Source organism: Eutrema salsugineum, unplaced genomic scaffold (assembly GCF_000478725.1).
Source record: "Eutrema salsugineum unplaced genomic scaffold, Eutsalg1_0 scaffold_1, whole genome shotgun sequence".
NCBI lineage: Eukaryota > Viridiplantae > Streptophyta > Magnoliopsida > Brassicales > Brassicaceae > Eutrema > Eutrema salsugineum.
In genome coordinates, this window is record NW_006256909.1 from 434,520 (window position 1) to 447,558 (window position 13,039).

General features: G+C 39.9%; 2 protein-coding genes and 4 non-coding genes across 6 annotated transcripts; all 6 read left to right on the plus strand.

Annotated features, from left to right (window-relative positions):
• Window positions 1-256: 256 nt before the first annotated feature.
• On the plus strand, window positions 257-643 carry LOC18029082. The gene has a single exon (XM_006411675.2). It carries the CDS (start codon window positions 257-259, stop codon window positions 641-643), a length of 387 nt encoding a protein of 128 aa, XP_006411738.2.
• Window positions 644-1,789: 1,146 nt separating this feature from the next.
• LOC18029083 (ribonucleoside-diphosphate reductase large subunit) lies at window positions 1,790-6,289 on the plus strand. Its single transcript, XM_006411676.2, has 18 exons — window positions 1,790-1,819; window positions 1,910-2,182; window positions 2,433-2,494; window positions 2,589-2,676; window positions 2,782-3,045; window positions 3,138-3,378; window positions 3,467-3,543; window positions 3,633-3,803; window positions 3,955-4,047; window positions 4,129-4,278; window positions 4,363-4,449; window positions 4,544-4,708; window positions 4,793-4,912; window positions 4,997-5,199; window positions 5,290-5,439; window positions 5,524-5,671; window positions 5,826-5,909; window positions 5,978-6,289. The coding sequence occupies exons 2-18, from the start codon at window positions 1,955-1,957 to the stop codon at window positions 6,098-6,100; spliced, it is 2,454 nt and encodes an 817-aa protein (XP_006411739.1). The 5' UTR covers window positions 1,790-1,819; window positions 1,910-1,954; the 3' UTR covers window positions 6,101-6,289.
• A 586-nt stretch (window positions 6,290-6,875) lies between these two features.
• Window positions 6,876-6,999, plus strand: LOC112082632. Its single transcript, XR_002897298.1, has one exon. It is a non-coding gene; the product is annotated as a small nucleolar RNA SNORD14 (small nucleolar RNA).
• Window positions 7,000-7,099: 100 nt separating this feature from the next.
• On the plus strand, window positions 7,100-7,202 carry LOC112082610. The gene has a single exon (XR_002897276.1). It is a non-coding gene; the product is annotated as a small nucleolar RNA snoR99 (small nucleolar RNA).
• A 41-nt stretch (window positions 7,203-7,243) lies between these two features.
• LOC112082644 lies at window positions 7,244-7,367 on the plus strand. Its single transcript, XR_002897310.1, has one exon. It is a non-coding gene; the product is annotated as a small nucleolar RNA SNORD14 (small nucleolar RNA).
• An 80-nt stretch (window positions 7,368-7,447) lies between these two features.
• Window positions 7,448-7,571, plus strand: LOC112082457. Its single transcript, XR_002897132.1, has one exon. It is a non-coding gene; the product is annotated as a small nucleolar RNA SNORD14 (small nucleolar RNA).
• Window positions 7,572-13,039: the final 5,468 nt, after the last annotated feature.

Consider the following 13,039-nt stretch of genomic DNA (forward strand, 5'->3'; position numbering starts at 1 on the left):
TGAAAGTGCAAATTTTTCAGAAGACACGTTCTTCTTGCAAACCGACATTGTAGTTTCCTTTTTTCTTTCTGGTTTATTAGTTTTCCTTTTTTCTTCTCTTATATAAAAAAGGCGACAAACATAACAGAAAAAAAAAAAAACAACGATACACGTAAACTTGAGCAGAGTACTGGTCAAGAGGGAGACGAGATAATTAAATTCGATCGAGTTTAATCAAGTGTTTTTGTTGGTTTCGAAAATGATCAAACCATTTCAAATGGAGATGATTGGTTCTTCGGGAGAAACAGGGATTGCGTTTTCGGAGACGGAGATGGAAGCGGCAGAGCAGCTAGTGCAGTTGAGCGAAGATGATACAATGAGCTGTAGCAGCGGTACAGGCTGGAGCGTTTGCGGTTGCGGTTGCGGCGGTTGTGAAGGAGGATGCAATACGAAGAGACAAGAAGATGTTGTTAGCTCGGAGATTCATGATATGGCCGTAAAGGGGCAAAACGACGGCGTACGGAAGATGAATAAGAATGTTTCCGACGGGCGGAGTTTCGTGAAGGCGATGATGGGGACGAAGACAATTATGAGGAATAAGAAAAAGAAGTTTCGGTCTCTCGCGAGTATCTACAGAGCGACGAAGGAGATTGCGAGAGATTAGTTAATTAGTCGAAGGGGATGTGGCTAATTACGTTTTAATAACGCTGTTTACAAGTGCGTGTTAAATATTTTTTTGTTATCGTTTTCCATGATTTTGTACGTAATAGATCGATCTGCGCTGAACCAAACGAAGGTGCTAGAAGAAAGAAATGTTGCTTTGCATATTGGAGCTACAAAACTTAAAATAACTTGTTTGACAAATTCCATTTTCTATTCATTAATGAAAGTGTATAAAATAAAGGTAGACGGAAATGCATTTTAATAACATCAATAGTGTTCCAATTTTTTTCCTTCTCCCCCAACAATACTACAATAGTGACGTTGATATGTTTTTTCCGTACCAAATTTTAAAATATAAAAATCAGGAGAATAACCAAAATTTACATTGATATCTATAGTTTGCGAATCGCCGATTAGTTTTTATTTCCAGACATTCACTGTAAATAAAATTGACCAAAATTGCTAAGTAAATAAGTAATAATTAACTTGAATTGAATCTTGTATTGTAGGGATTCTCACACCGATATTGTCTAGAATGATTGGATAATTAATACTTCACTATTAAAGGATGTGAAGAGATTCAAGTTCTTTCGGATTGTCACTTCCTCGTGAATACTCTTCAATCACAAAATACTCATATCAGATGTCATTTGGCAATATTGTTTTCTTCAATTTCGTTTTTGTTTTCTCCCGAATATTTAATACCATGCGGATGCTGTTGCTAAAGAAGCTTTTTCAGCTCTCTCAATTGTTGTGATTGAGCTTAATGAAGTTTACAGTTCGACGTAAAAAAAACCACCTACGGTGACTACGTATTACATAAAATGATCAAGACATAACGAAAACAAGAATATATGATACTTTTCATGTGTGTGATTATTTATAATTTGCAAAAAAAACAATTAATTAATTACGAAAGCTACCTCTATCACTATCACGTATTTACCTATTTCATATTTTTTGTATTCGCTTCTAATTTTGGGCCCATGCGAACAATTGGCTCTATATATCTATCACGGATGCCTTATGAACAGGGCCCACACTGATCGAGGTAAACGCATCAAGTTTTTTTAAAAGTATTTCACCCGCGCCACTTGACGTACAAGCCCTATGTTCCTTCTCCCGGAAGCTGGCGGGAAAATCCAAATCTTTCGCGCGGGGTGAAAAAAACAAAAGGGTCAAAATTAGAATCCGAAACATTTGTGCCTACCTTTACTCAATCTATTTAAAATCGTGTGTGTGACCGTCTCTTCTTATCATATTCCAGTCTCACACACCCACCAACTGTTCGACACAAATCCCGACGAGAAAAATGTACGTCGTGAAGCGTGACGGAAGGCAGGAAACTGTTCACTTCGACAAAATCACTGCGCGGCTGAAGAAGCTTAGCTATGGGCTTAGCAGCGAACACTGTGACCCTGTCCTCGTCGCCCAGAAAGTCTGTGCCGGTGTCTACAAAGGCGTCACCACCAGTCAACTCGACGAGTTAGCCGCCGAGACCGCTGCTGCTTTGACCGCCAACCATCCTGATTACGCCTCCGTCAGTCTCCTTTCCCCTTTTTTACTTTCGCTGGGTTTACGTTTTATATGCGGAGAATCGAAAGAGTCCCATCTTGAATTGCATCTTACTGATGGGATTGTTGCCTGGGCCTGTTTGATATTTACGCATAGGGAAACGTATTCAATTTCTTCAGGGACTCATGACTTCTCAATTGCGATGCTTAAACTTTTGATCGTTTTTTGTTTGAATTGGTTTTAGAATTAACGTATATTCAATGTTTGTATTTCAGTTGGCTGCAAGGATTGCTGTCTCTAATCTTCACAAGAATACTAAGAAATCGTTTTCTGAGACGTGAGTGTTGCTTTGATCTAATTTTTTTTTTTGTCTTTCTCTGGTCATATCACTGATTACGTATTTACATGAGTTGAATTCGATGGATCTTCAGGGTTAAGGATATGTACAGACATGTCAATGAGAGATCTGGACTTGAGGCTCCTCTAATCGCTGATGATGTATTTGAGATAGTTATGAAGGTATAAGCATGTGTTAGACACTCAAATCTTCATTATAGGAGGCTGTAGATGGACATTATGCTTTAAATTGACTCACCTCTTCTTTAATTGTGGGCTTTATTTCAGAATGCTACTCGCCTGGACAGTGAAATCATCTATGATCGCGATTTCGAATATGACTACTTTGGATTCAAAACTCTTGAGAGATCATACCTCTTAAAAGTGCAAGGCAAAGTAGTTGAGAGGCCTCAGCACATGCTGATGAGGGTTTCTGTTGGCATTCACAAGGAAGATATTGAATCCGCAATACAAACTTACCATTTAATGTCTCAGCGATGGTTCACTCATGCATCTCCTACTCTCTTCAATTCGGGAACTCCTAGGGCCCAAGTACTGCACCAATACTTCTGTTTTACCGGAACCCATATCTGCATCTACATCTGTTTTACTGATGTGCTGTTTGAAAATGCTTGAATTTGCAGCTAAGTAGCTGCTTTCTGATCTGCATGAAGGATGATAGCATTGAGGGAATATATGATACATTGAAAGAGTGTGCTGTTATCAGCAAATCAGCTGGGGGTATTGGTGTTTCAGTTCACAACATCCGTGCAACTGGAAGTTACATTCGTGGTACAAATGGAACATCTAATGGTATTGTTCCAATGCTACGTGTATTCAATGATACCGCTCGCTATGTCGATCAAGGAGGAGGCAAGAGAAAGGGTATACATCGCTACAAGTATTATGATTATTTCTGAAATAGTTTTAGTTCGATATTTCTTATGTCTATTTTTTTTTGTAATTGGTAAAGGAGCCTTTGCTGTATACCTGGAGCCATGGCATGCTGACATTTTTGAGTTTCTGGAACTCCGAAAGAATCATGGGAAGGTACAGTCTCGATATCACTCACTTTCCCTACAATATAATCTGGAGTTTGTTTAAAATTCTCACACTACAATTTTTTTTGTCTATTTCAGGAAGAACACAGGGCTAGAGACTTGTTTTATGGTCTTTGGATACCAGATCTTTTCATGGAGAGGGTCCAGAGTGATGGACAGTGGTCACTGTTTTGTCCTAATGAAGCTCCAGGTTTGGCAGATTGTTGGGGTGCAGAATTTGAGAGATTGTACAGTCAGTATGAGAACGAGGTGAGTGATTTCGTCTTTGGACTTACTACTACTTTCAGAATTCTTTTTTTTTTTTTTTTTACTTTCAGAATTCAAACTCTTGCTATTCGTAATACTTGCTGTCATCCTTTTTCTATGGATGTGAACCAGCTCTGTTTGATTTGATCTTCAGGGTAAGGCTAAGAAGGTTGTCCTGGCACAGCAGCTCTGGTACGAAATCTTGACATCCCAAGTAGAAACGGGGACTCCTTACATGCTTTTCAAGGTAAGAAACAGTCGTAATTCTGTAGCCACTCGGTCTAATTATATAATCCCAGGTTCTCACTCTGGCGAGACTCTGCTGTAGGATTCTTGTAACAGGAAAAGCAATCAGCAAAATCTGGGGACCATAAAGTCTTCCAATTTATGCACTGAAATCATCCAATACACCAGTCCAACAGAAACTGCCGTGTGCAATCTTGCATCTATTGCTTTACCGCGATTCGTAAGGGAGAAGGTGAGTTGAAAAAGGTGTTTCGGTATTTGATTTTGCGTTGTCACTTAGTGCATAACTCTTGACCTTTCTTACATCTCACAACAGGATGTCCCCTTGGACTCGCATCCATCTAAGATTGTAGGCAGTTTGGGCTCAAAGAATCGTTATTTTGATTTTGATAAGTTAGCAGAGGTCAGCGCTTAACTACTTGGCTCAATTTGATAAGTTTCCATGTCTGTGGAATTCAATGTTGACCTTGAAAAACAAAACTATTCTGCTTCGTCAGGTGACTGCAACCGTTACTGTTAATCTCAACAAGATAATAGATGTGAATTACTATCCAGTGGAGACCGCCAAAACTTCAAACATGCGTCATAGGCCTATTGGTATTGGCGTACAAGGTCTTGCAGATGCATTTATCCTTCTTGGAATTCCATTTGATTCCCCCGAGGTAAACTTGTTTGGCATAAGCTAATCGACTTTTTAATGTACTTTTGTTCTCTTTTCTGAACAAGTTTTTTGGATTGCACCTCAGGCTCAACAGCTGAACAAAGACATATTTGAAACCATATACTACCATGCACTCAAGTCATCTTCAGAGATTGCTACTAAGGAAGGTACATATGAGACATACCAAGGAAGCCCTGTGAGTAAGGTATGGATCACAACCAGCAATTCTTTCTACATTTGTACAACACTGTAATAAATTCATGTTCCTAATTGCTTGGTATTCTTTTAGGGAATTCTTCAACCTGATATGTGGAATGTAATTCCTTCGGACCGCTGGGATTGGGCTGCTCTCAGGGATATGATTTCAAAGAATGGAATCAGAAATTCTCTTCTAGTGGCACCAATGCCAACTGCTTCAACCAGCCAGATTCTTGGGAATAATGAATGTTTTGAACCGTATACCTCAAACATCTATAGTCGTAGAGTCCTGAGGTATGTTCTTCAAGAGAATAATATTGCTCCACAAATTTATATTTCTGTTTTCTCAAGAGGCTTAATCATTAGTCTTCGTTGTATCTTCAGCGGTGAATTCGTAGTAGTGAACAAGCATCTTCTTCACGACTTGACTGATATGGGACTGTGGTCTCCTACGCTGAAAAACAAGATAATATATGAGAATGGTTCTGTTGTAAATGTTCCAGAGATACCCGACGACTTGAAAGCGATTTACAGGTATAGAATTTCTTGTTTTTTTATGCTCTGATTACTCTGTGTTCATATTATTTAACCTGTGTGCCCTTGTGCAAAATGACTCAGGACTGTCTGGGAGATTAAGCAGAGAACAGTGGTAGACATGGCCGTTGATCGTGGATGCTTTATTGATCAAAGCCAAAGTTTGAATATACACATGGACAAAATCAACTTTGCAAAACTCACTTCCTTACACTTCCACGCTTGGAAAAAGGTAACAACTCATCATAAGTATATTTACTTAAACACTCAAAATGGTCAAAATATGGTTGTATCACATCTAAACTTGTAAGTAGGAATGTTCACGAATTTGCATCGGTTCATGAAACTCACTTCCTCATATTGGTTATTGTTGTGAATACTAAAAGGGTTTGAAAACTGGAATGTACTACCTGCGATCACGTGCTGCAGCAGATGCAATAAAGTTCACAGTAGACACAGCAATGCTAAAGGTATACAACACTTTTGTGTCACTGTGTGATTCTGTAGGCAGCGAAGTTGACATTTGCCTGTGATGCAGGAAAAGCCTAATGGCTCCGAAGACGGAGAAGGAACAAAAGACGAAGAAGACAATGAGACGAAGATGGCGCAGATGGTCTGCTCTTTGACAAACCGTGAGGAGTGTCTCTCTTGTGGAAGTTGAAACACAAACAATAGAAGAAACAATTTGAAAGTTGATCCAAAAGCGTAAGGCTCTTTACACTTGTGTCTCTATTCCTATTTTCGTCTATTAACTTGTATGGTGGTAAGTACAATATAAATATATAATGTAGTCTAGTTCTTGAGGATTTGTATTTCGTTTGAGTTATAAGAAGTTGCTCAAGGGTTTCAATTTTACGAAGTTTATGCCTCTAGATAACTTAGATAACAAGCTCGCCTTCGACGGAGTAATTAGCTTAGCATAATAACATTTATTATCTTAGTATACCATATGCATTCATAGAACTTCTTATGAAAACTTAGAAAATCATACCAAAAAAAAACTTCTTATGAAAAGTTGAAAACTTTAAAAAATCACAAATCTGGTTCGGATTGGTACGTGGGTTTCCGCCAAAATTGTCTGGGCCTAATTGAAATCCCATTATTACTACTACGGTAGTTTTCTATAAGCATCTCGATTCTTCTACTGAACAAAGTTATAAATGAAGAAAAAGGAAAGAAAAATCGGTAGATCTCCGCCGTTGATTGTGTCAGCAAGTACAAAACCCTAGTTATGGCCGCCTCCTATATTCTACTTTGTATAAATTACCTCATCCTCTCCATGGACTCATATCCATCCAAAACCTTTACATCAGATTGCCGATTTTCTCTTCCTCGTTTTTGATTTCATCTCGTAACGCCCACTCAAATTTTGTCTTGTTTTTTTTATTTTTCAGATCTTATTCTCTGTGTGAGACTCTAGAATTAGTTTGAGTTTAGGTTAATGATGATAATTCCAAAGGCTTGTTTCTCAAACATTCGCAGTGGCCGCCTAAGAGCTTTCGCCTTTCGCCAGGCTTGAGAGCTGATGCTGCTTTTATCCTTCCTTGGATGTCTGAAACTTATTTGCTTTGAATCAATTTTTCATTGTTTGATTTTCTCAGTAGGGTGTTAGATTTGGGACTTCGTTTATTATGTCCCTTTTAGCAGAATTGATTTCTTAGTGCTATTGGATTGAACCAAGTCCCTCATATCTTAATCCATCTGTTTCACTTTGTCAGCAGTCTTGATTGGTTTCTCGCTGATCATTTCAGGATGGGAAATATTTTTCTCGATTTTGATTTCGTTTATGTGAATTTGGTTTTTTGGTCGATGAGGATAAACATTAAGGCTTGTTTCTCAAAACATTCGCAGTTGCCGCCTAAGGCTTTCGCCTTTCGCCGGGCTTGAGAGCCTATGATGTTTTTATCCTTCCTTGGATGTCTGAGACCAAAACTCAAAACTGTGATTCCTTTTTGTTTGCTTTTAATGGTTGACTATGATCTTTGTTGAATCTTTTGTCATTGTGATCGGTTGATGAGGATTAATATTAAGGCTTGTTTCTCAAAACATTCGCAGTGGCCGCCTAAAGCTTTCGCTTTTCGCCAGGCTTGAGAGCTAATGCAGCTTTTATCCTTCCTTGGATGTCTGAAACCGATCCAAAATTCAAATTTAAAGTATTTTGTGTATTTTTGTTTATGAAAGATCTCTGATGATAAATGTTGTTGAACTCAGCACAAAGGAAGCAACTTTATGCTTATAGTAACACGAACAAACCAAACTCTGACTGAGAAGCTTAAGTTCCAACACCAAGATTACGACTTTAAACAAGAAATGAAACAGAGTAAAGAGAAAGGAAGAGATGAAAAACACACACGAGTTTTACGAGTTCACGCCCAAACCGGGTCGCTACGTCTCGCCGGGATCTTTCTCCCAGAATCCACTAGATCAATAGAGGTTATAAGAGTTTAGACACAATCCCGAGTTCCCCTTTTACAAAGGCTCACTCTCTGTTCTACTTTACCCCTTTTGTTATCCCGAGAAAACCCTTACACAAGTTTACACTCTGTAAATAAGAGTTTCTCTATCACACTCTATTTCTCAAAATGTCTCCCCTTTGCCTTTTATATCTGCACGATGATAAGACTTAGTTTTCCTCAAATGCACCACGACAAAAGATTTCTCCTTTGTTATTTGAAAAAAACTTGAATCAGACGGGCCATGTCGGAGACAAGACAAACAACTCATGCTTAGTCATTTAATGAGCTAAAGCAAAACGGCTACAAAAAAGTGGTCCTGCATTTTACTGATCCTGTGCTGACTGTTGGAGACAGAACAACTTCTTCTCCACGCTTAGTACTCTGTTGTTGTTGCTCTTCTTTATTTGTCTTGATCTTTAGTACTATATTTCAACAAATCTCCACCTAGTAGTGAACGATCAAGCCTGCAAAACAACACTAAACGAATTTCTTGAGAGTGAGAGATAGACTTCTCATTGAACTAGTTTACTGGATTCCAGATCCCGGATTCCTGAGTCTTATTACTCAGCCTTTACACGCAGTAAGTCTAGAGCTGCTTGGAGCTTACTTGCGGGTAAAATCTTGGTGAAGATATCAGCTGGATTCCTCAATGTTGATATCTTTAAAACCTCCACAATACCATCTGCAATTGTATCCTGAATCTTGTGGTACTTGACAGCGATGTGCTTAGTTCTCTAATGGAACACATTGTTCTTTGAAAGAGCTATGACACTTTGGGAATCACAAAATATTTCAACACTTCCCTGTTTATAGCCAAAGTCTTCCAGTAATCCCTTAAGCCAAATAGCTTCTTTAACAGCTTCATTCAGAGACATATACTCGGCCTCAGTAGTCGATAGAGCTACCACCTTCTGCAGAGTAGATCTCCAGCTGATTGTGTTTCCACCGAGAGTAAACACCATTCCACTAATGGACCTCCTCCTGTCGGCATCTGCAGCGAAATCAGAATCACAGTATCCCCTGATTACGAATTCTGAACCTTTGCAGTAGCACAGCTTGGTCTTTAGTGTCCCCTTGATGTATCTAAGCACCCACTTAACTCCCAGCCAGTGTTCCTTAATAGGTTTGCTCATAAACCGGCTGATTATTCCCACAGGGTATGCCAAATCTGGTCTTGTGCCTATCATAGAGTACATGATGCTCCCAACAGCATTTGCATACGGAACACTCTTCATGTATTCCTCTTCTTCAAGCAATTGCTTCTCTGTTGCTGCACACATCTTCAGATGAGCCCCGAGAGGTGTAATCACTTGCTTTGCTTCTCCCATCTTATACAAATCAAGAACTTTGCTCAAGTATCCTTCCTGGGACAGCTTCAGAACACCTTTTTCTCTGTCTCTTCTGATCTCCATGCCTAGTATTTTCTTGGCTGGTCCAAGATCCTCCATTTCGAACTTGATATTGAGTTGTTGTTTTAATTCTGAAATCACTCCTTTGTCTTTTGCAGCAACCAACATGTCATCAACATATATTAACAGATAGATCTTGGATCCATCCCCAAGCGTTTTTATATACGCACAACTATCATGAGGACTCTTTTCAAAACCAATCTCTGTCATATAACCATCGAATTTCTGATTCCACTTCCTTGGCGCTTGTTTTAAACCATAGAGTGACTTGTTTAGTAGACACACCTGATTATCCTTGAACTTGTCCTTATAGCCTTCTGGAATCTCCATATAGATCTTTTCATCTAGTTCACCATGGAGAAACGCAGTCTTTACGTCTAACTGTTCAAGTTCATAATCCTCTTCCACAACAATAGCAAGTAGTATCCTTATAGACACATGTTTCACCACTGGTGCGAAGATATCTGTGTAGTCCACTCCTTCCCTTTGAGCATATCCTTTTGCAACCAACCTCGCTTTGTATCTTGGTTCTTCTACTCCAGGAATTCCAGGCTTACGCTTGAAAATCCATTTGCAGCCAATCACACGTTGATTTTCTGGCCTTGTAACTCCGGTCCATGTGAAGTTTTTCAGTAGAGAGTCCATCTCTTCATTCATTCCTTCTTTCCAAAGTTCCCAGTCCTCATCCCTTCTCGCTTCCTGATAGTTAACTGGTTCCAGTTTGTCTCCATCGACTGTAGTGATCAGAGCTTCTGCAGAAAAGACTTCATCTTCCTCATCGGCATCTTCACCATAATATCCCTCAATGTCAAATCTTTTTGGAGCCCTTAATTCTCTTCTTTGTCTATCTCGAGCTAGATGATAACTTTTTGGTGTATCTTCTGTACTCTCTTCTGCAACTTCTTTATTTTCTTCTTGAACCGCTTCATGGTTAGCTTGGTCTGGTGAGTGATCTCCCAGGGATCCTATCTCTTCCGAGAGATCTCCACCAGAGGGTGTAACCACTGTTTTCCCAAGGTCTATATCCAGTAGTGAGTTTGACGATTCAGCTTGTTCCCCTAAAGACCCTTTCTTGCCTTGCATCACGTCCTTATACACTGCATTTTCTTGGAAAATCACATTTCTGCTGATAATGCATTTCTTTTCTTCTAGCAGCCAGACTTTGTATCCCTTAACCCCATCTGGATATCCCAATAGAACTCCCTTCTTTGCTCTTGGCATCAACTTCCCTTCATCTGTATGAACAAAGGACAAGCAGCCAAATCTTCTCAAGTAACTGTATATAGGGGATCTACCTGTCCATTTCTTGTCAGGTATCTCGGAGTTAATTGCAGAAGATGGAGTTTTGTTGATCAAATTCACAGCGGTGTGAGTTGCTTCGGCCCAGAATGTCTTAGGTAGCCCTGATTCACTCAACATACATCGAACTTTCTCCATAATGGTTCGGTTCATCCTCTCTGCAACGCCATTTTGCTGAGGCGTGTAGGCACAGGTTCTGTGTCTTACTATTCCCTTTTCTTTACAGAAATTGTTGAACTGGAGGTTGCAGAACTCGAGACCATTATCAGTCCTTAACACCTTGATTTTTTTCTCAGTTTGATTCTCCACCATGACACTCCATTCAACAAAAGACCTGAATGCTTCATCCTTGTGCTTCAGAAAATATACCCATGTTTTCTTTGAGTAATCGTCTATGAGCGATATGAAGTATTGGCATTTTCCCAAAGAAAATGGAACTGTAGGAGCTCCCCACAGGTCTGAGTGAATGTAGTCTAGTTTGTCTCTTGTGTCATGAGTTGCATAGTCAAAACCGGTTCTTCTAGCTTTACCATAGACACAGTCTTCACACATCTCTAATGTGGACACTTTCTTCTTGTCAAGAAAGCCTTTCTTTACCAGAATATCCATATTCCTTTGACTCATGTGGCATAATCTCCTGTGCCATAAGACTGTGTCGTCCACTCTTCTTTCAACAGCCAGAGATTGACCGTTCTCAGGTTTTCCTTGAAGTATGTAGAGCTTTTCATACCTCCTTCCTGTCATGATGATCTTTCCTTCTTGCTTGATATTGAGAATCCCATTCATTGATTCAAAACCGCACCCTTGCTCTTCTAAGGTCCCCATAGATAGCAGATTCCGGTCCATGTCTGGTATGTATCTGACGTGCTTGAGCAGAACTGTCGAGCCATCATCATTTCTGATTCTTACATTACCAATACCCTTGACCTTCGATGTGGTCTTGTTTCCCATCCGAACTGATCCTCCTGCGTCTTCACTTAAGTACTCAAACCATTCCCTTTTATGGGTCATGTGGTAGCTGCACCCAGTGTCCATAATCCATACATTTTCCAGGCTTACGTCTGTTGAATGTAGGGCTTCTGACACATAGCACCCTGCAGCATCTTCATTGTTTCCCTGTACCATTGCAGCTTCTCCTCTGCTAGAGCCCGCTTGTTCCTTCTGCTTGCTTGGAAATTTGTTGCGATTGGGACAGGAATTTTTGAAGTGTCCTTCTTCCCCACAAATCCAACAGCTTTTCTTTCCCTTGGTTTTAGATTTCTTGTTCTGTTTAGAACCTTTCTCTTTCTGTTCTCCTTTGCTTTTCTGTCCTCCCTTATCCTTGACATAAAGACTTTCTGCTTGAGCTTTTGAACCTTTTGAGTTCGATCCAAACTCTAGTTCCTTTGAGTATATGGCGGCAACAACCTCATCAAGTGTGACTGTGGTTCTTCCTGCTCCATATTTCAGTGTGTCTCGCAGAGAATCAAACTGTCTTGGGAGAGACATTAACAAAAGGATCGCTTGATCTTCATCTGAAACCTCCACATCAGCGTTCTCCAGATCTGCAATAAGACGAAGGAAGTCATCTATATTGTTCTCAACTGATGAGCCTTCCGACATCTTGTAGCTGTACAGTTTTTGCTTCAGATAGATTCTGTTAGGTAGAGTCTTTTCTTGATAAAGCTTGTCTAAAGCTTGTATCATTGCAGCGGCTGTATCATTTTTCCTAATCTTCCTCAGAACTCTATCTGTAACACTCAAAACAATGGCACTCCGTGCTTTCTTCCTCTTCTCATCCAAAGTTTCGCCCTTTTCATCTGGTTTTTCTGGATCTGAGCCTTTTGACGTTTCTTCAAGAGCTTTGCTCAATCCCAACATGTCCAGATGAGCCATGAACTTGTCTTTCCATAAAGTGTAATCCCCATTCCCGTCGAACTTCTCCATCTCTGTCTTTGACGAAGACATGACTCTGTCTGACTGAGTCACTAGCACCAGAACCTGGCTCTGCTACCAATCTGTTGTTGAACTCAGCACAAAGGAAGCAACTTTATGCTTATAGTAACACGAACAAACCAAACTCTGATTGAGAAGCTTAAGTTCCAACACCAAGATTACGACTTTAAACAAGAAATGAAACAGAGTAAAGAGAAAGGAAGAGATGAAAAACACACACGAGTTTTACGAGTTCACGCCCAAACCGGGTCGCTACGTCTCGCCGGGATCTTTCTCCCGGAATCCACTAGATCAATAGAGGTTACAAGAGTTTAGACACAATCCCGAGTTCCCCTTTTACAAAGGCTCACTCTCTGTTCTACTCTACCCCTTTTGTTATCCCGAGAAAACCCTTACACAAGTTTACACTCTGTAAATAAGAGTTTCTCTATCACACTCTATTTCTCAAAATGTCTCCCCTTTGCCTTTTATATCTGCACGATGATAAGACCTAGTTTTCCT